Raw genomic sequence first — 19,607 nt, 5'->3', positions numbered from 1 at the left:
AGCCAGCGCGAAATTATGATATTTGTAAGCAAAATTACGCGTGGATGGGCTGCTCCCCCTTTTGTGCCGATAGCTGCAGCTGGCGCGGGATTCAAGCGAAATGCGATAGGCCAATGTAGCGTTACTTAGCTATTAGTATTTTGTTATTGCTTTTCGGTCGCTGCGATAATTAGTCAAAAAACGGTGCAAAAAAGTGCAGATTGATTACATTTTTTAATTTATTTGAGCCTGATCAGCATTTCACTTGTCGGGGTGTGATGATAAATGGCTGTGAAAGATTGCGCCGCAAGAGAATTTCTTTGGCTACATGAGTCTTACACATACAAACATACATAAAGAGATTAAATGCTATAGGAAGCGATTGTAAAAGTCAAAGTAGCAAGAAGATTTAATTAGAATAGGTAAATGTAATAGCCAAACAGTTGGCTTGATAGTGAATTTCGATAATTCATAATTTTTTGTTATTTATTTATTATATTGTAAATTATCAAATACACTGCACATACCCCACATTACACTACATACACCGTAGTACGCCATAAACGGATCGTCGAACTGTAAATACTTTGAATCCATTTACTAAATGTGTTATAATTTTTCCTACTGAGTTGCAGTGGTATATTTAGAAATTTTAATTTCTCATAATAACAGTAACAGTTTAGGCCTACTTTGATTGTTAGTGAATAATCATAAATGAATTAGAACTGGATTATTTTATTTCGAGTTATACAATCAGCGATAAAGTAAGGTGCACATCCCATTAATGTTTTTTTTTGTCTTCTGTAAAAAAATAGTTCACATTAAAAAAAGATGTCGATCATTCGTTGGCTGGAGGAAAACAATCTACACCATCAGCAGAAAAAATTGTCAAAAATGAATGCGCTTTGTGAGTCACGTGAAACTTACACTTTAGGGAGGTAGGTGTGCAAAATGGTTGAAGTACCACTCTGGCACTCCTCAAGTAGCATTAAAGCGCCGTTTTGCTACCATTATGAGACCTCCATCGTTCAGATGTCCACAGCCAACTAGAACTGTTGAAGCAATGGAGAGATGGGGATGAGTTGAAACACTCCCACTTCCCACCCCACTTTCGAAGAAAGGGGAACCTAGTAACCCTAATCGTCTAGCTGCCACGCCTCGGTATTTAAAGAGAAAGCGTTCAACGGTCTTCTTCTCTGTATCGTCCCCACAGCTTCTGCAATGGGGATTAAATGGCAAATCTAGCTTTTCTGCGCGTGTGATGATGAAATTTTAACGACCGGTAAAGACACAGCTACGAGTTTGAAAATTCAATGGCGGGGAGTTTCCAGAACTTTCTGAGAAATAGTTTGTGCAATTCGCCTTTAACAACAGTTAGTAAAATGCCAATGACCGGGTGGGAGACTTCTAAGATTTATTCGGTCGACCCATTCATTTCTCTCTATGTTCATATGTCCTGGAGGAACCCAGATCAGCGAAACGTTGCCTGCACACCATGGCATCGTCAGAGCCTTTGCCACAACTATCAGAAAAAAATGTTAGGAGAGAGGGAAATCCCGCATTTCCTAAGCATTTTGCATGCCTGCAGGATCGCAAAGACTTCTGCCTGGAAAACACTAGCAGGTTTCGGCAGGTTTAAGGAAATCTCGTCGTTCCAATCCTACATACTTGAAAAGATTGACCTGGAACGACCCGTAAACTCCAATTTTCGTGTAGAGAGGACTCTAGGAAATGCGATGAAATACGGTGATAACTGCCTAAATATGCTATAATGACCATTGAGAAATTGTCTCTAGAGGCCAACCACCTTTAACCTGATTGCACTTTGAGCAGCGATGGAAATAACGTGAAAGTCGATAGGAATTAAGTGCAAAACGGAGTCTGGAGTGAAGTATCACTTCAAGATACTTAACTTCCGCTGAAAGCGAGAGAGCATGGTTGTTAAATTTAGGAATTCTAAAGGGTGGGGTTTTATATTTTCTGGTAAATAGCACCAGCTCCGCTTTATTAGAGTTGTCTCTGAGGCCACAATTGGCAACCCAGTGACTGAGTACAGCCAGTAACCTCAGCCAAGCCAGCCAAGACCTCAGCCACTTTACACTATCAGAATGCAATGAAATATGAAACTGCATACTCGATATTTTTCTAGAAATTCAGTAATTAAAAAGTTTGAACTTTTTATGAAAATTTGCCGAATTTTTATAAATTTCGTACAATGTTTGAAACTTTGTCCCACATGGGTTTTGTTGTAGAATGAACTATATTTTTATACAACAATAATTGAAATCAAAAAATAAATTAACCAAGCCTACAATAAATAATGTAGACTTTCTTTTGGCGCTGACTGTGTGTACGTGGCTTAAATTACATTTCACAATTTGGGTAATTTGAAATATTCTAAAGTGTGGTTAAATTTCAAGGGCCCTTGTTGAATGTGAACCACACCTAAACGTCAAGTTTTTTTTTGCATTTCTTTTGACATTTTTCAATTTCAAACTAATTTAATTCGAATCATGGAAAGATATATAATCGAGCAACGCGTTAAAGTTATTCAGGCTTATTATGAAAACGGGCGTTCAAATCAAAATGCATATCGCGCACTTCGTGATTTCAGTGACGAGGCACATTTTCACCTCAGTGGACTCGTCAATAAGCAGAATTACCACATTTGAGCCAATGATAATCTAAGAGTGATTGCCGAAAAACCAATGCACCCACAAAGAGTGACTGTTTGGTGCGGTTTATGGTCCGGCGGCATCATTGGGCTGTATTTTTTCCAAAATGAGGCCGGTCAGGCAGTTACTGTGAATAGTGTTCGCTATCGTGAGATGATAACGAACTTTTTATGGCCCGAATTGCAAGATATGGATGTGGACGATATGTGGTTTCAACAGGACGGTGCCACTTGTCACACATCTAACGAAACAATGGCTCTTTTGCGCGAAAAATGTGATGGCCGAATAATCTCACGTCGCGGCGATGTCAATTGGCCGCCAAGATCATGTGATTTGACACCGTTGGACTTCTTTCTTTGGGATTATTTGAAAGAAAAGGTGTACGTCAATAAGCCAGCAACAATTCAAGAGCAAAAGGATGAGATAATTCGGCACATTAACAGCATAGAACCTCAATTATGCCTCAGCGTCATCGAAAATTTGGACCATCGGGTGGAGGTGTGCCGCCGAGGCCGCGGCGGCCATTTGGCCGATATTTTGTTCCATACCAATATTATCATAATAAAGAGAAATGACAATACATTAAAAAAAAATTGTATTGTTTTTAAAATCAACACCGGCTTTTGAAACTTAACCACCCTTTACTTAAAATCCCTAAGGGCAAGTATGCGTTATACAGACAAACACATTTTGGTCGCCAAGCAATTTAACTTTCTGAAGGTAATATTAACTATATGGCCAATTTACAAAAGGTGGACCCCAGAAAACTGTCAGTAATTGGCTATAGAAAAATTTAGCAAATTTTCTTAAAAATTTTCAACTTTTTAAAAGCAGTTTTTAGAATACTGCTGGGTATGCAGTTATGTAATTTTATACAGACATGATATGTACCGCGACAATGGACATTTACTATAAACGTAAAAATATAAGCACTGTTGTCCCTATGAAACTACCCGATGTATACCAAATTGCGCGAACCATCAGTTGATCTCCGTTCCACCATTTTGGAAAATTATTATAACAGATCCTGCATATTTTGATTTGTACCCAAGACTCACCTTTTATGATTGGCTGATCAAAATATTGCTAATAGAATGCTTCAACAATTGTGGCTATATAATATTTAGCAAATTTGTTTTCATATTAAACTTTGAGCAAATAGATTTTGCCGACGGGAAAAAAATTATACCCAAACGAGTAAATTATTGAAGAAATGAATGGCATTTTTCAGACTTGGACAAATCTTATTATTTGGAAGGGATCAACAAACTGGAACATCGTTGGGCCAGTGTATAATCTTAAAAGGAAACTATGGATATTGGAAAATAAAAAAAGATTTACCCAAAACAATTAAGTAGTTTTTAGTTTTCCACGGATTTTTCAACCGACCCTCGTAGGTAGCAACAGAATCATCTGAAAACCAAAGTTCGAAATGCAATTGTTTAAGGAGTTAGAGGTAGTCAAAATTTTCAAAAAAGTGAATGTTTTTTGCATTTTTTAAAGTATAATATCTTAGAAATATTGGGTGAAAATTTGAAGTGAATCCGACAAATACTTTTCGAGTTATTCAACAATTAATTGTATTTACACGCACTTTTCTAAAGCATTTGATAGAGTTTCTCATACAATTTTATTACGTAAATTAGCCTCGCTTGGTTTCCATTCTTAGAGCGGGGGCTGTATGGAGTTGAGTGTGCAAAATGTGAGGACCGCATTCTGTAAATAGTTTTAAACTCAGAAAAGCTTGCAGATTATGATTCTGGATGTTGCCGGGAGATTTGATGGTCCATTTTTTTTTACCCCACCCCCTTAGTATTCAAGTAAATGGTAGTATTGGAATAAGATGGGACCTAGTGATCCCGAAGGGAATTTTCGCGCTAAGCACGAATCCGAGTTCAAAAATTTTCCATCACGTCAGGTTTTCGAGAAAAAGGGGGTTGAAACCCCTAAAAATAGCGTATTTGGCCATTTTTCAAAAATTGTGGAGCAAAACCCTAACGTGCTACGATCTTCGTTATTGTCAGTAATTGAAGGTTGAACTTTGCTCTTTGAAATAAGCCCAAACCCAAATTGTTCGCATGCACCCTTAGAGTAGGGGGTGTACTTATGTCTACGGGGGTAGAGAAAAAAATGAACATAGGGGGGGGGGGGGGGGGGGTAAAAAAAAAAAATGGACCATCAAATCTCCCGGCAACATCCAGAATCATAATCTGCAAGCTTTTCTTAGTTCAAAACTATTTACAGAATGCGGTCCTCACATTTTGCATACTCAATGTCCTTTAGCGCCTGCACTATCTGTTTTCTTTGAATGGTTGAAATCTTATTTATCCGATAGACGATGTGTGGTAACGGTTGAGGGTGAATGTTCGGAGCCTTTCATTGCATCTTCAGGGGTGCCACAAAGCAGTATTTTGGGGCCTCTTCTCTCCGTTCTATTTATTAATTATATTTGTACCTGTTTTTCATTTGCCAACTTTCTTTTGTATGCTGATGATTTGAAAATATTTTCGGTCATTAGAAAAAAAATGAGGATGTTCCTATGTTGTTGCACTCGTTCGCTGGTGCAGTAACTCTGGCATCTCTCTAAATATTAAGAAATGCTTTTATATCACCTTCGTTAAAACTCAAAAGGTTTTCCAGTCATCTTACAGCATTGATAATACTTTACTTCAATCTGTTCATGAATTGAAAGATCTAGGGATGATCTTTGACTCACATTTTTCTTTCAACAGTCCCATTAACTTTATTGTGTCCACTTCTTACTCAGTCTAAGGTTTCATACGGCGTAATATCTCGATGTTCTCGGACCCTTACACTCACAAATTACTTTTTACTTCCTTTGTTCGCTCTAGATTAGAATATGCAATTTTTATCTGGAGGCCTTGCCACCAATTTTCTATTGAGAGAATTGAACGTGTACAGAAATCAAATCCTATCCCTTCCTATCATTCCCGTTTGATTTTAATTAGCTTAAAGTCTCTTGAGAGTAGAAGGTCTATACTCTTACTGTCTTTTGTTTCTAGTGTAATTAAAGGGGAAGTGGACCGTTCATCCCTATTACATTGCATTTACTTTCATATTCCTACTAGATCGTTACGCAATACTTATCCATTTCATCTTAAATTTCTTAACACGAATTATGCGCGTAATGCTCCTATTGCCCGCGCTTTAAGAGAATTCAATGAGATCTCGGGTTCTATTCCGCTTGACTTTTCAGTTTCAAAGAATGAATTTCATACACTTTTAAACTCTTTTTTCTAATTTATTTAATAATTATAGTAATATATTCGTAATTTAAGCTCATATTAGATCTAAGTGGTCTGTAAAAACAATAATTATGTTTTGGACTTATAATAAACGAAAACGAAAATTAAAAAAGGGCTCTCGGGCTTTACATAAATCGATAGCAAAACTTCAAATGCGCTTTTCTCAAAACATTGTTTTTCGATCTGGTGATCACTGTAATTTAAAAAACGCTTGGTAGATTTCAATAAAATTTATACTGCTTTTGAAAAACATAATAAACTCGTGCCTGATCAAAGGATTTTTTTTTTAAATTTCGATTTTTTTTAAGCAATTAATTGTCGGTTTCTTCTCGAAAATCTGAGAAATATTTCCTGAGGCCGCCATATTGTTAATTTTGAAAAAAAACTTCGCTCAGGCACAATATTATCTCTTAATAAAACTAATTTCTCTTGTCTGATTGATTTTACATGAATTTCCAAGGACTTGTGATAATCACCGCAAGGGACTTCTGGAGAAACGAGCTCCACACAAGCAGCGATAATTTTTACATTTATTAATTTTTTTTTGAAATTTTGCTAAAGTTAAGTCGTAACATGATGTGTTAATGCTATGTTTTTATTTTTGTAAAATAAAACAATTGACTAGCAAAAAATTTAAGTTATATTGAGTTATTGAAAATCATCATTTTTTCTGGACTCTGACTACCACTAACCCCTTAAGGAAATGTTCTTTGAAGCAGCATTTGAAAGTCAGAAAACTTGTACTTGCTAGAAAAATCGGCTACTTTGTTATTGTATGATTAAGAATTATTAACCAAAAAAAAAACCAAAAAAACAATAAAAAAGCGCTCCGGGATACCTGGTGAATTATGTGAAGAAGTACTGCCACAATTTCAAAACGATTAACCCAATGAATTGTTGTTATGACATACCAAGGCTCTCAGAAATAATAAGTCGCAGAAGAATGCTTTAAAATATAGCAGAGCAGGTATAAAAACCCGTCTTGATCAACGAATACTCCAATTCCAATACCCACAACATCGTCAATTTTACTCCGCTCGACTTGAAATTGTAATGAAGCATTCACGAGATGTTGCGTATTAATTTAATAAACTTTTTGTTTATTTCAAATTCATGATCCACCCCTTAATGAAGCGAATAAAAAAAGTAAAGTGAACTTCTCGTGCATTAGATCTGTTTTTATGCCCTTCTTAGCCGAAAGAACCTGGAAATGCACACTTTTTTGCACTAAGATTCCTCCTGCACAAAAATTCACTTACAGAACTTTTGAAGGTGGAAATATTAGGATTTAATTTCATTAAAAACTTCGAAAGGAAGGGTACAATTAATAAGGTTAGGTTAGCCTGGTTGGCAACAAGCCACGCATACCTGTAGTCCTTTTGGTCCCTAGCGATACCAGCTGGAGACCGACCTCTATGAATACCGAAAGTAGACATCATGTAGGATGTGCTGCGCTTTGGATAATACGTCCGGCGCAATTGTATCTCTAACGTATGTGTCTAGAATCTTCTCTAACATTTTCAGGAGAAATGAGGTTAGACTAATGGGCCTATATTCCTTCGAGTAGAGAGGGTTGCTTTTTCCAGCTTTTGGAATAAACACAACTCTCGCTTTTCTCCAGGAATACGGGATGTCGTGCACAATATCTTCTCTTGGTTCGAGATCTGTAGTGTCCGCACACCTTGGAAAATGTGAGCTGACCAGGTCTTCTGGAGAGTCCTCACAGCTGTCAGCCCACTGCCCGTTAATTTTTCGTATTGTTCTTGGCATAGACGGATTCTTGGATAACAGTTTCCTAAGTCTAGCCACTTCGAGAGTGTCTTCCATGCTGCTACAGAAGTCTTTCCAAGATTCTCTCTTGGCTTTACGTAGCTCTTTCTTGTATACTTTAGTAGATCCTTATACGCCTTCCAACAGAACTCATTGTCAGCAACTTTGGCTAACCTATAGAATTCATGTACTCTACGCCTTTGTGCTCCTAATTCCTTGTTCCACCAAGGAGGCTTCACCTTACGTCTATTACGTGTTGGGGGCAGGATCGTTTGAAGGCTTTGACTAGAGTAATTGCAAACAATTCAACTCCGTTCTCATGTGCAACGTGTGACCTTTATTTATGGGGTATCATTGGTGTTTTTGATAGTATATCCCTATACAAGTCCTAGTTCGTATTCTTAGGATTCCTAAAGGATGTAAGTTTATTTTTTGAGCGGAATAGTGATAAGCTTTCACTATTTTTATTTTTTCTTTCTTAATTTTTTGTATTATAGCCCATTAAATTCTAATTTAATAAAGTACAAGTTTCAGGTGGCTCAAAATTGGCATTGTTTTTGAAAAAAAAAATTTCGCTGAGGTGTTGCGCATTTGGTTCACATAACAAATGCACGACATTTCTTTCATATGGAGAAAATATAAAACTAATATAGATAGTCAAAAGCTGTAAATATTTGGATAGCACTTTCTTTTGATGCTGACATAAAATTGACATGGAATCCTTGCAATGATTGATTACCATACAAATTCGAGCAGACAGCTCAAAATTTCCAACCTTCATCAAGTATTTTCTCAAAAATTCATAATTCCACAAATCGTTTAATATTTTAACGATATTTATTTTCTTTTTACGGTGTATCGACATTTAGATTGGGTAAAATATGTGCTTGAAAGAAAAAGTCTTGAGTAATTCATATTCATTCCACTTTTGATGGCATGCAGAATAAATAGTTTGTATGTATTATAAAGTAAATTTGTAAGCTGCTACACTCCCTAGCCTACCGATGTCTCTGCGCCACTCGAAAAATCAAAATCACTCTCACTGCCCACCGCACCAGGGCCTGGCAATTTGGCGCTGGAGCTGTCATCCGTCTCGCTGCTATCCACAAAATTAACGCGCTTCTTCTTCTTTTGCGCATCAGTTTGAGCCGCATGCTTCTCCGCAGTCGACAGAATCGATGTAGGTTTCAGCACTTTCGAAGTGCTTGTCGGAGGTGGCTCTGCTACCGATTCAATTGGTGCTGGCGCTGGCGCCGTTGGGTCTGGCTCCGGCGTTGGCAAGCTCACAACGTCAGCGGTTGCGGGTGTAGCACTCACCTCTGCGTTTTCTGGTGTAACTGGTGCTGTAGTGGCGTAAGTGTTGTTCTCATACGCATAGTTAGCTTCCTGCCCTTGACTACTCTGATAGTTTAGTTGCTCTTGTGGCAGCTGTTCGCTATAGTCTTGCGTCGCATAGGCCGCTTCCGCATTACTGCCTTCGGCAGCAACGTAATTTGGATCGGCGATGTACTGGCCGATGGCTTGGTCGTATATATAGCCTGGATATGCATTCGGATCATAGTTGCCATACTGGGATGCATCATAGTTGCCATAGTCCTGCTGTGTGTAGTCCTGTGGTTGTTCTTGTAGTTGCTGATCGTTGCTGCTGTTGCCCGCAATCGGATCAGCTGCTTGGTTTGTTGGATAGTCGCTGTATTCATTTCCTGTTTCCACATTCCCATAGGCGCCTTCTGTTGGAATAGGTTGTTGGTACAAATCTGGATTGGGTGTGGCATAAGGGGTTTGATTTTGTGGATCATTCACGTTACTGTTATTCACGTCGTTTGTGAATTGTTCTGTACTCATTTGCGACGCCTCATTGTCATCAATAGCGTAGCCCAAAGCCATGTTATCTGTAGTTGCGGAGAGATTTGGGGCCTCTACTCCATCAGCTGAGACATTTTGTTGTTCTTTAGCGCTGCTTTCTTGAAGACTGTCGCTTACCTCTGACGGCTCCTGCTGGCCGAGTAATTCGGTGAAGAAACCTTGAGCGGTGCTGCGTAGTGTTGGTGCCTCATTTATCTGTGGGTTGACTAACTCGCCATAAATGGCGTTTTCAATATTATCAATTGAGACCTGCTTTGGGAGTGCCGAAGTATTAGAAGTGGTTGTTTTTGGTATATATTCCATTGAGCCAGAATGTGATTGCCACGATTGGTTATCCACGTTTTCCAGAGCTGTTGGTGGCGCTTCTCCAGTTCCCTTTTGTTTCGGGTTAATAATCTCCGAGAATCGTTTAAATTCAGTCAGAGGTGCATTGTTATCCACGTTACTGGAGCCCTCACTGTATGCCACAGTGTCCGCCGTGCCATATTTTTGATCGATTTCTGCAATCTTTCGCATGTGCTCTTCCGCTGTATTCAAAGTAGCGGGGCCCTTCTTCTGCCAAGAGTTTGTAGAACTCAGAAAAGAACTTGGTTTGTTGTAAGTTTCTTCGAAGCTGTCTGAAGTAGGCGCTTCCAATTTGGGTATTTCATAGTCATCGTTGAGTTTTGCATAAGACATGAAGTCTTCTGGGGAATTTGCGTCTTCCAATTTAATGCCTGAATTGCTGTTGAGGACTTCACTGGTAGTGAAGCTGGGTTCTGTCGTTGCACCAGCGACTGGATACTCGGTAGTTTTGATAGAAGTATTAAAATCTGATTGTTGTTCCGACTGTTTATCTAACGCCGGAAACTCAGTTAGTTCGCGAGGCGATATGTGTGTCTCTGCTGGTGACACTGTATACTCCACTTTTTCTTCAGGTCTTGCATCTATGCTTGATGCATCTTGTGGCGAATGTTCGTACTGCTTGGCTGGCTGCTGCTTCGGTGTTGCACCTGTCTCACCCGCTGGTTTACTCAACATTTGGAGAGCTGTTGTTTCCGTGGCGTCAATCGCGTTGCTATTTTCCGTTGTTCCGTATTTCCTTAAGCCACTGAGCGGATTTTCAGTTTTCTCAACATCGCAACTTTGTGGGAAATCCGCTCGATTTATAACTCCCACTGATCCAGTGGTGGCTGTTGGAACTCCAGCGAATGACATTTGCAGTTGCTGCTGTTGTTGAAGTGGTTGTTGCAAAAGTGGCCCATATCCCAGCGGATATTGCAAAAAGGGTGCCACCGTGGACTGTAGTGGTGCTGCTCCCATTGCCGCTGTCGGCGCTCCAGTCAGCAACAATCCTGCTGTGGTCGGCGTGGCCATGGCAAATGTCCACATGCGCGGCGTCAATGCGGCTGACTGTGCTGCAGCTGTTACCGCTTCCATGGTGGCTGTCATAGGTTGCATTGACGGTGCTGCTGCTGTGGCCTCGCCTCCAGTTGTGGCAGTAGGTAGCATAGTAGTTGGAGTCTGTGTGGCAACAGCGGGTAATAACACAGGTATTGGTGCGGCTGTCGGCACTGCGCTCATTGGCATGGCCTCCGCTGTGGATCCGCTTGTTACTCCTAGATTTTGTATGCAACGCACGGGCTGTGCCTGCATCAGTTTGGCAAAATAGCGCTCGTACTGAAGCTAAATTTAATATGGGAACACAAATCTGGTGTTAGGAATTGCGCTAGAAAAATATAAACAAAAAAAACATTGAATTCTATTTCCACTCACCTTCATCATTTTGAGCCGCTCACTGCGCGCCGATAGCGCCGCTGATTGCTGATCGATGCGCTCGAGCATTTGCATTAGCAGCTGATTGCGTTCGTTTCGTCGCTCCTGCTCATCCAGAAAGCTTTGATATTTTTGTCTTATTTTTGCGCGTACTGATTTGTCACTGGCAAGTCGAGCGAAACCAATACTTTGAGTTCTAATCGGTAAATGCAATAAAAATTTAAGATACTTACTGCTCACTACGCCGCTGTAAAATGTGCTGAAGTTCTTTCTGTAGTTGCTGCCGATTTTCCTCACTCGAATTTGTGTAGCAAAGAATAAAAAGAAAATAATATTTATTAGGCTGCTATTTATTGCAAAGACTTTTGCTTTGCTAGCGTCTGCTGCTCTAGAAATGAGGCGCCATATAATTTTCTAAACGAAAGATGATTTAGGCAACGCAACAGATACGCTTTATATAAAAAAGATGAGATTTTTACTCATTTAAGAAGCCTAGAGACATATTAATTTAGCCTGCACTCCCACTTGCTCAACTGATATCACAAAGGTTGTTGAGAAGAGGTTTGGAATTGAACTGGACATGAAGACGAATTGGCGTACACCCATATTTGAATGGTAACTCCAAGAGTATACCCTGCACGAGTATTTATGTAGCTCGAATGCTCCACGAAAATCTATGGCCCAAACACGTGCAGGTGGGTAATGTTGCCAATATTTTCGAAGTGAAAGTGCATGTCATCTGTCTATATGCGGATATAACTTTATAAGGGAAGCTCCGGAATGAGCGAATTGTCATTCTGAGCGACAGTCAGGCTACACTTACGGCTTTACCTTCCTGCGAAGCTAAGTTCTTACTAGTGCTTGAGCGCATGGGGAAACTCAATTTACAAGGATTGCATAATCACATCAGGCTCATGTGGGTTCCAGTTAACATGATAATAACTGGATATGAGGCCTCGGATGTATTGAATAGAAAGGCTGTTAATGGGACTTAAGCAATTCCTTGCCCTAGAATAATACACCATCAAGAAGGAGCTCAGAGCTTAGATTTAAGCTGGCACCAAACAATGAGGCTACGCCAGGCCCTTATTGGGAGGGTGCAATCAAAAGAAATGCAGGCATCTCATAAATCTCCCTAAAGTTAAACTGAGAAGGCTCACTGGCATGCTCACCGGTCACTGGAGATTACACAACCAACTATATAGGCTTGAGATATAGTCCACCGACTTTTGTCGTTTGTGCGACTAGTCTCATAAACTCCAGCACTTTCCTTCTCCTTCTTCTCGAACGCGATGCCATAGCAAGGAAAAGGAGTAGACATCGCACAACGCACATACACTCAGTCCAACTCAGCTCCATCTTAGGTGAGGTATTGTGTTGAGTAGAGGGCTCAAAAGGGCTTTTAGTCGAGGTACAAACCTCCAATTATTCTTTCTTATTTTAAAAATTTGGTCTTCATTAACGGAAATAAAAATGCAGTGAGCGGATGTCTAGAATACAAAATTAGTCATAAACAGGTAAAAATTAAGATTTCCATCACTCAAAATCATTAAAAAAATATTTAAAAAAATGCATTAAAAATTTAAATTGGATGACTAGTTTAGTTTTAACCGTTGGAATACAAAAGCTCTCATATGTTACCTGCTGGTAGTGACAGTAGAGTGTGAGGGAAATATCAGGCCTTGCAAAGCATTTTCAATGAGAACTGAAATGTTGGACCGGATGCATGAGCTGAGATGGCTTACGTGTGTCATTCAAAAAAATATCGGGAATTGTTCATTTGAAAAGTGCGCGTTACACATTTGTCTAAAGTTTTTCTTTGCTAGAGTGTTGGTTCAACTATCCTCTATGGTGTCCCAGAGTTTGAGCGTGAGCTATCAACTAGCGGGTTTTTGGCATTTAATTTTAAGCGTTTTATTGAAAAATTCCCAGTACTTTTTCGACAGAATGTATGAGCTTTGAATTCCAAGCCTTGGGTGCAATTCCAGCTATTTGGATACAAATTTTAGTCTTTATAGCCTTTAGCTATAGAAACGAAAATTCCAAATATAATCAAACATTTTTCGAAATAGCGAAATGTCTTGCTTTCATTTAACGGGGGAAAAAATAAAACAAATTTGTCTTTGAAAAATTACAACAAAAAATATCACAGATTTTTTTAATGTTGGGGAAATTTAAATTACCTGTTACTTTCCAACTTTCAGTCAAAATATTTTTTTATTTAGTTAAAAAGTCATTCTAAACCAAAATTGGATGATTAATTTTGCGCCACCTTGTACATCAGCTTTTTGCCATTTCTCTTATTGAGATTTTTTGTGAAATATTTGGGATTTGTTAATAAAATTTGCACACCAAAATGTCAATAAATAATCAGTAAACAAATTGTGAAAAAATTAATCTACACTGCCTCTTTATAGGCTTTAAGCAAGCGTTTGATAAACTCAACAGAAAATATATCGACCATCACCTAAAAAAAACTGGGCATACCACGAAAATACATACATTTGATCAATATGACTCTTATACACTCAAACGCTAAAGCAATAATGAATGGCGAAATATCTGACGTATTCGAAATGAGATCCGGCGTGAGGGAAGGTGACTCACTATTAATGCTTTTATTTAATTTAACACTGCATTCAGCAATAAACGAAATAGCTGAAGGTGGCACAATATTTTATAAATCGACACAAATATGCGCATACGCTGACGACATTGTGAGCCTGGGCAGAAATAGGGAGGCTCTTCAGAACGACTTCATGCGCTTAGTGCAAGCTACAAGACCAACGGGCCTCAATATAAATGAAGAAAAGACGAAGTACATGACACGATCCTTTCATGATAGTCGCATCAGAATCGAAAGATATGTTTTTGAGTTCATGCAAGAGTTTAAATACTTAGGCGTAGTACTCAGCATAAATAAGGATATGTCCTTATCAATACAAGACCGTATTCAGGCAGCTAACAGAGCATACTTTGGCCATATCAAACTTATGAAGTCTTCATTGATATCAAAGGAACAAAAACTCCAGATGTACAAAACTATAATAAGACCGGTTCTCACCAACGTCCATGAAACATGTGTCCCTAAAGGTATTGCCGTGAATTTACTGATGCGATTTGAAAGAAAATTTTTTAGAAGAATATTCGGCCCTAGACGATTAGAAGTCGGTACATACCGTATACGGTATAACCACGAGCTCAGTGTTTGAATCGCGGGAGAAAATGTAACGCGGTTTATAAAGTCCCAAAGAGTATGGTGGTATGAACACGTTTTAAGAATGATCAGCGAAAGAACAACCAAGAAAGTATTTGAAGCAAACCCTGAAGGAGCAAGAAGGAGAGGCCGGCCAATGATACGATGGTTGCAAAACGTAGAAGACGACATACGAAAGATGAAAATCTTACAACATAGAGCGACAGCGGACTGTCGAGAAGAATGGAGTTGTATTGTAGAAGAGGCAAAGATCCTCCCCGGACTGTAATGCCAAAATTATGATGAAACAAATTGTGCATCTTTTCTCAAGCACTTAGAAGATCTTTTGAAGAATATTAATGCACAGAGGTGAGGAAATGAAATTTAGCACAGGTTGCTTGAGTAATACTTTTATTGTGGCAATACATTTATAAAGTGTGGCTTGCATCGTTTGTTCACTGTTTGGCCAAGCTTCTTGATGTTTTTTCAGAAAATGGAGGGCACTACGGTTTTGTGCCGCCTCCGAACGGCAGCTGGTTTTTTATGAGCATCTTTTTCATGACAAAAATACTCGGAGGTTTGCTATTCCTTGCCGAGGGGGGAAACATCTTTTTCTATCATTTCTTGTTTCGAACCCGTGCACTTCGAAATGAGGTTGTCCATTGGCATCGGTAACGCACGGTTGAGTCGCTTGTTTAGAGCTCTATTGTTGAGTGTAATACTACTTTTTTTTAATATGAAATAAATTTACTTTAATTATTATCACCATTGAAGTTACGCGTTTCGTTATTTCGGCTTTTCTGATACTAGTGACGCAATAACCTATTCGGCTACAGCGACCGCATTAAAAAGCTTTAGATTCTAATAAATAATAATAACAGGTGATTTTTTAGCTATTATCTTTTTAAACAGTTGGTTTAAACAGCTGACGCACATTTCGTGTTTTGTTTCACTGTCAAGCATCTTCAGTTTGAATTGTAATTTTCCCATGAATCGTCTTACAAACGAACAACGCATGCAAATCATTAAATTTTATTATAAAAATGCGTGTTCTGTTAAGACAGTTTAAGATCCATTTTTTTATCCAAAAATTGTGTTCAGCGACGAAGCTCATTTTTGGATCAATGGGTACGTAAATAAGTAGAATTGTCGATTTTGGAGTGAAGATCAGCGAGAAGAATTGCAAGAACTACCAATGTATCCAGAAGAGGTCACAGTTTGGTGCGGTTTATGGGCTGGAGGTATCATTGGACCGTACTTCTTCAAAGATGCTGCGAATCGTAACGTAACTGTGAATGGTGAGCGTAACTGTGAAATGATATCCAACCTTTTTTTGCCCAAAATGCAAGAGCTTGACTTGCATGACTTGTGGTTTCAGCAAGACGTTGCCACCTGCCACACAGCACGCGTAACAATGGACTTGTTGAGAGGCGAGTTCGGTGAACATGTTTTTTTCACGTTCGGGACCTGTCAATTGACCACCCAGAGCATTTATATGTGAGATACCGGCCGAAACATTCGAATGAGTATGCCAAAATTGGACTAAGCGGATGGACTATTTGAAGCGCAGTCGTGGTCAACATTTGCATGAAATAATCTTCAAACATTAAATTATATGGACTGTACTATCGATTTAAATACAAATTTCATGCATTTTTCTGAGTTTTACGTGTGTTTTGTGGAAAAACTTTCCTATAGCTCTTAAAAAATCACCCTATAATCGTAGAAGAGGCAAAATTGCATGACTTGTAATAAAAGATTTATCTGGAATGCAATTTTCTTAATTTTTTGCTGATATTTAATTTTTGGACTCCTTTTCAGGTATCTTATTTAAAAAAAATGTATATCCAAAAAAACCGCTTTAGAATTTTTACATTTTAACTGACTCTGGTTGGTTACTGGTACTAAGTAAATGGCCACACTGACCGATAAAACTTAAATTACGTTTCTCTAAACATTTCCAAAACTCTGTATTTGGTTTAAATAGATCTCCTTCGGAATGAAGACTTAATTATTAAATGTCTTTATCTTTTTAGTGCACATCGTTTACGGGTCTCTAATTTCACTTAAGACGTGAGTTAGCTCCAAATGCGTGAACTATCTGCACATGCAAAGGGTCTTTCAAAAGTGACTCATAGATATCATTAGTGAATAGTGAATAGACGGTATCTTTTTTATGTCATCTTTCACATTTATCAAGTAGACAAATGTATGTACAACTTTACACGATACAGATTAGGTTAAGTTGACTTGGCTGGCTGAGAGCCATCACATAGCCCTATTGCTCCTTAGTGGTACCATATGGAGCTCCACCTTTACGTATCTTTGTAGTAAACTGCTGGCCATAAGCCTACGTCCTTTGCGAATCTAGGTAAGCCCTAAGCTCAAATTCCGAAACATATTCTAACTTCTCATATTGTGACGCTCCTAAGCATTTCATTCGAGTTCTAGCTAATGCATTGCACGAACTTAGAAGGTGTTCTTAAGTTTCCTTATTTTCCAGATCATTGCAAAATACTGCAGTTATTTTTTTTGCGATGTGTGTGCGTCTGCCGCTAGCAGATTGTGGCCTGTCGGTATATCTACGATACATCTGCCTTCTTTCCTAGACAGGGCTAGTATGAATCTGGCATACAAACTTATCTGCATTCTGCGTGCACATGATTTTCGCAGTTTTGCAAGTCCTTAGATTGTTCCCCCTCCGGTCGATCCGTACTTTGTTGTCCGCCACGATGCCATTGTAGATCGTTTTTAAGGGGTTTATTATGTCGTTTTCTTGTTTAAATGACATGTAAGCAGCGCTCTTTTCAATCTCATCTACAATTTCGTTTCCTGCAATGCCCTTAGGTTTGGGTACCCAATCGATGTGTAACCGTCTGTCTGCGGCTAGTCTCTCTATGGCTTCCCTGGTCCTAAGAACGCTTTTAGATGAAATTTCATATGAGTTCATTGCCTTTGTTGCCACTTGACTGTCAAAGTATATATTTATTTTGGCGTTGATTGATGTCTTTGTGAATGCTATTTCCGCAGCCTTACCTACGGCAAAGACTTCTGCTTGAAAGATAGAAGCTGAAATGGCCGCTTGATGCCTAGCTCTGCACAATAGATCCCTGCACCTACTCCGTCTAACATTTTCGAGTAGTGAATAGATATATTAAGTGTATTGAGCCTAGGCTTCATTCCTCTTTTCCAACCTTATTTTTCTATTATTGTTCGGAATTTCCTCACCCAATTGCGGTCATATAACCTGAATTGCCGCACATGCCTACTACGCAATAGAAAAATGCGTTAAAATTATTGAAACTTATTATGAAAATGATCGATATTTGAGAGCAACACATTACAAAATTCATGTCGTTTTTTGGGGGAAATAATCATCCGAATGAGTCGACAATTCAAGGATTGATGAACAAATTTTTAGAAACTAGTTCTGGCGAGGCTATAAAAATGACTGACAGACCAAAAACTGGACGTTCTGTTGAGAATATTGCTGCTGCGGCGCAAAATGTTGCTGAACAACCTTCAACATCGACATCTCGACGTTCTCAACCATTAGGTATTCATGAATCGACTGCTTGGCGGATTTTACCAGACGTGCTCGTGGGGGACATTTAAGTGATATAATTTTTCACACATAATGTTCATAGAAATAGCGAAACTTGAAATAATCTAAATTAAATTTGCAAAAAATCTAAGTTTTTACATGTAGGCGCATCTTTTGAAAGACCCTTTATTTAAATTTTTGCTGCTCACAACGAATAGAGACTTTCTTTTATTTTGTAAATATTTTTTTTGACAATAAAAAAACAACTTTTGTGGATTGAATAGCGTAGCATAAAATGCCAGAATGCGCTTAATTGTCAGACAGTTAATATGGCGCCCGAGAAAAGTGTCAACGAAACTAACTTATCTCTTATGTTATGCTTTTGCCTTTAGTTTCACTAAATTTGCAGTTCAGTTCAAATATTCACTACACAAATTTTCACTACTCAAATTCCCTAAACATATTTTCATCGATAACTTCAACATTGCGAACAATAATAATTTCATTAACAAATTTTCACAGTAGCCCACAATTTAACTGGGTCATGGACGCCATGTTTATTATATTATATAATCCAAATCTCATTTTCCTCAATGCAAAACCGATTGAAATTCGTACCACTTTGATTCAGCAAATTCACTTTACCTTTGTTTGAGTTTTTCCTGTAGTAAATCCACTTGCAATTTGTAGTTATCCAACTCCGATTGGGGGTACATGTTGCTCCACAGCAACTGCATCAAAGTCCAGCGCTCGATACGGCAAAGTAGTTAATTTTATACAGATGAAAGTCCGCTTAACTGTGCAAGCTCCACTGCGCAACTGAAAATTTGACAATTGTTTTGGCCAACTGTTACAAACGCAATGACAAGCACAGAGTATTTTCTGAGCTCATTCGCCCCTATTCTTGTGATATTCCAACGCCAGGCATTTCTGAGTACCTACTTACAGCTAACAGGACAATATTTATTATTTTTACTTACTTTCCACCACCGAAACCAGCAACCGAAATGGGTTTATCGTTTGTTTTTGTTTTGACTGTTGCCATGGTTACCCTGGTAGGTGTATCGATATTTGGCCGTTAACACCGGGGTACGATTACTTGTATGCAAATAGAATAGAGTTTGTCTTCCTATGTGAGTGTGTGTTTGATTAATATTTAGAGGTTATGCGTGACAGTTACAGCCCAGTTAACAAATTATACAATTTTTTTTGTTTTCAAAATTTTTATAATTTTATTTTATTATATTTCATTTCAATTTAATAATCAACAAACAATATATGCTTACAGACTAAGAAATTTAAATAAAGATAACAGAGTAAAAGGCGCCTTACTAATTGATTTTAAAAAATTAACTTAGAAGAGGAGCAATTGAATTCTAAGAAAGAAGAATTTGTGTTATCCTGTGACCACCGGCCTTAAGGGAATAATCATGCCATGGAGAGGCTTACCTATACCCACATGCAACAATTCACTACATCGAAGGCTACATGCGAGAATGTTTAAACCAATCTTCATAAGTGGGCATCGACAATCAGTGCAGTCTGAGATGATCTCA

General features: G+C 38.5%; 1 protein-coding gene across 1 annotated transcript; it reads right to left on the bottom strand.

Annotated features, from left to right (window-relative positions):
- Positions 1 to 8,604: 8,604 nt before the first annotated feature.
- Positions 8,605 to 18,793, bottom strand: LOC129246286 (uncharacterized). Its single transcript, XM_054885024.1, has 4 exons — positions 18,697 to 18,793; positions 11,545 to 11,607; positions 11,312 to 11,474; positions 8,605 to 11,221 (listed from the first exon to the last, which is right to left on the bottom strand). The coding sequence occupies exons 1-4, from the start codon at positions 18,786 to 18,788 to the stop codon at positions 8,684 to 8,686; spliced, it is 2,856 nt and encodes a 951-aa protein (XP_054740999.1). The 5' UTR covers positions 18,789 to 18,793; the 3' UTR covers positions 8,605 to 8,683.
- Between the last annotated feature and the right edge of the window lie 814 nt (positions 18,794 to 19,607).

Source organism: Anastrepha obliqua, chromosome 1 (genome assembly GCF_027943255.1).
Source record: "Anastrepha obliqua isolate idAnaObli1 chromosome 1, idAnaObli1_1.0, whole genome shotgun sequence".
NCBI classification, from domain to species: Eukaryota; Metazoa; Arthropoda; class Insecta; order Diptera; family Tephritidae; genus Anastrepha; species Anastrepha obliqua.
Note: the sequence above shows the minus strand (reverse complement) of the source record. Positions and strands in the feature narration are given on the sequence as shown.

Bases quoted from the DNA above. Each gene is read 5' to 3' on its own strand.
- LOC129246286 (XM_054885024.1), bottom strand. From the start codon at position 18,788: ATGCAGTTGCTGTGGAGCAACATGTACCCCCAATCGGAGTTGGATAAC. The intron at 11,608-18,696 runs GTAAAGTGAATT...CACAAATTCGAG, and splicing joins CAGGAAAAACTCAAACAAAG to TGAGGAAAATCGGCAGCAAC. The intron at 11,475-11,544 runs GTAAGTATCTTA...TCGACTTGCCAG, and splicing joins TTACAGCGGCGTAGTGAGCA to TGACAAATCAGTACGCGCAA.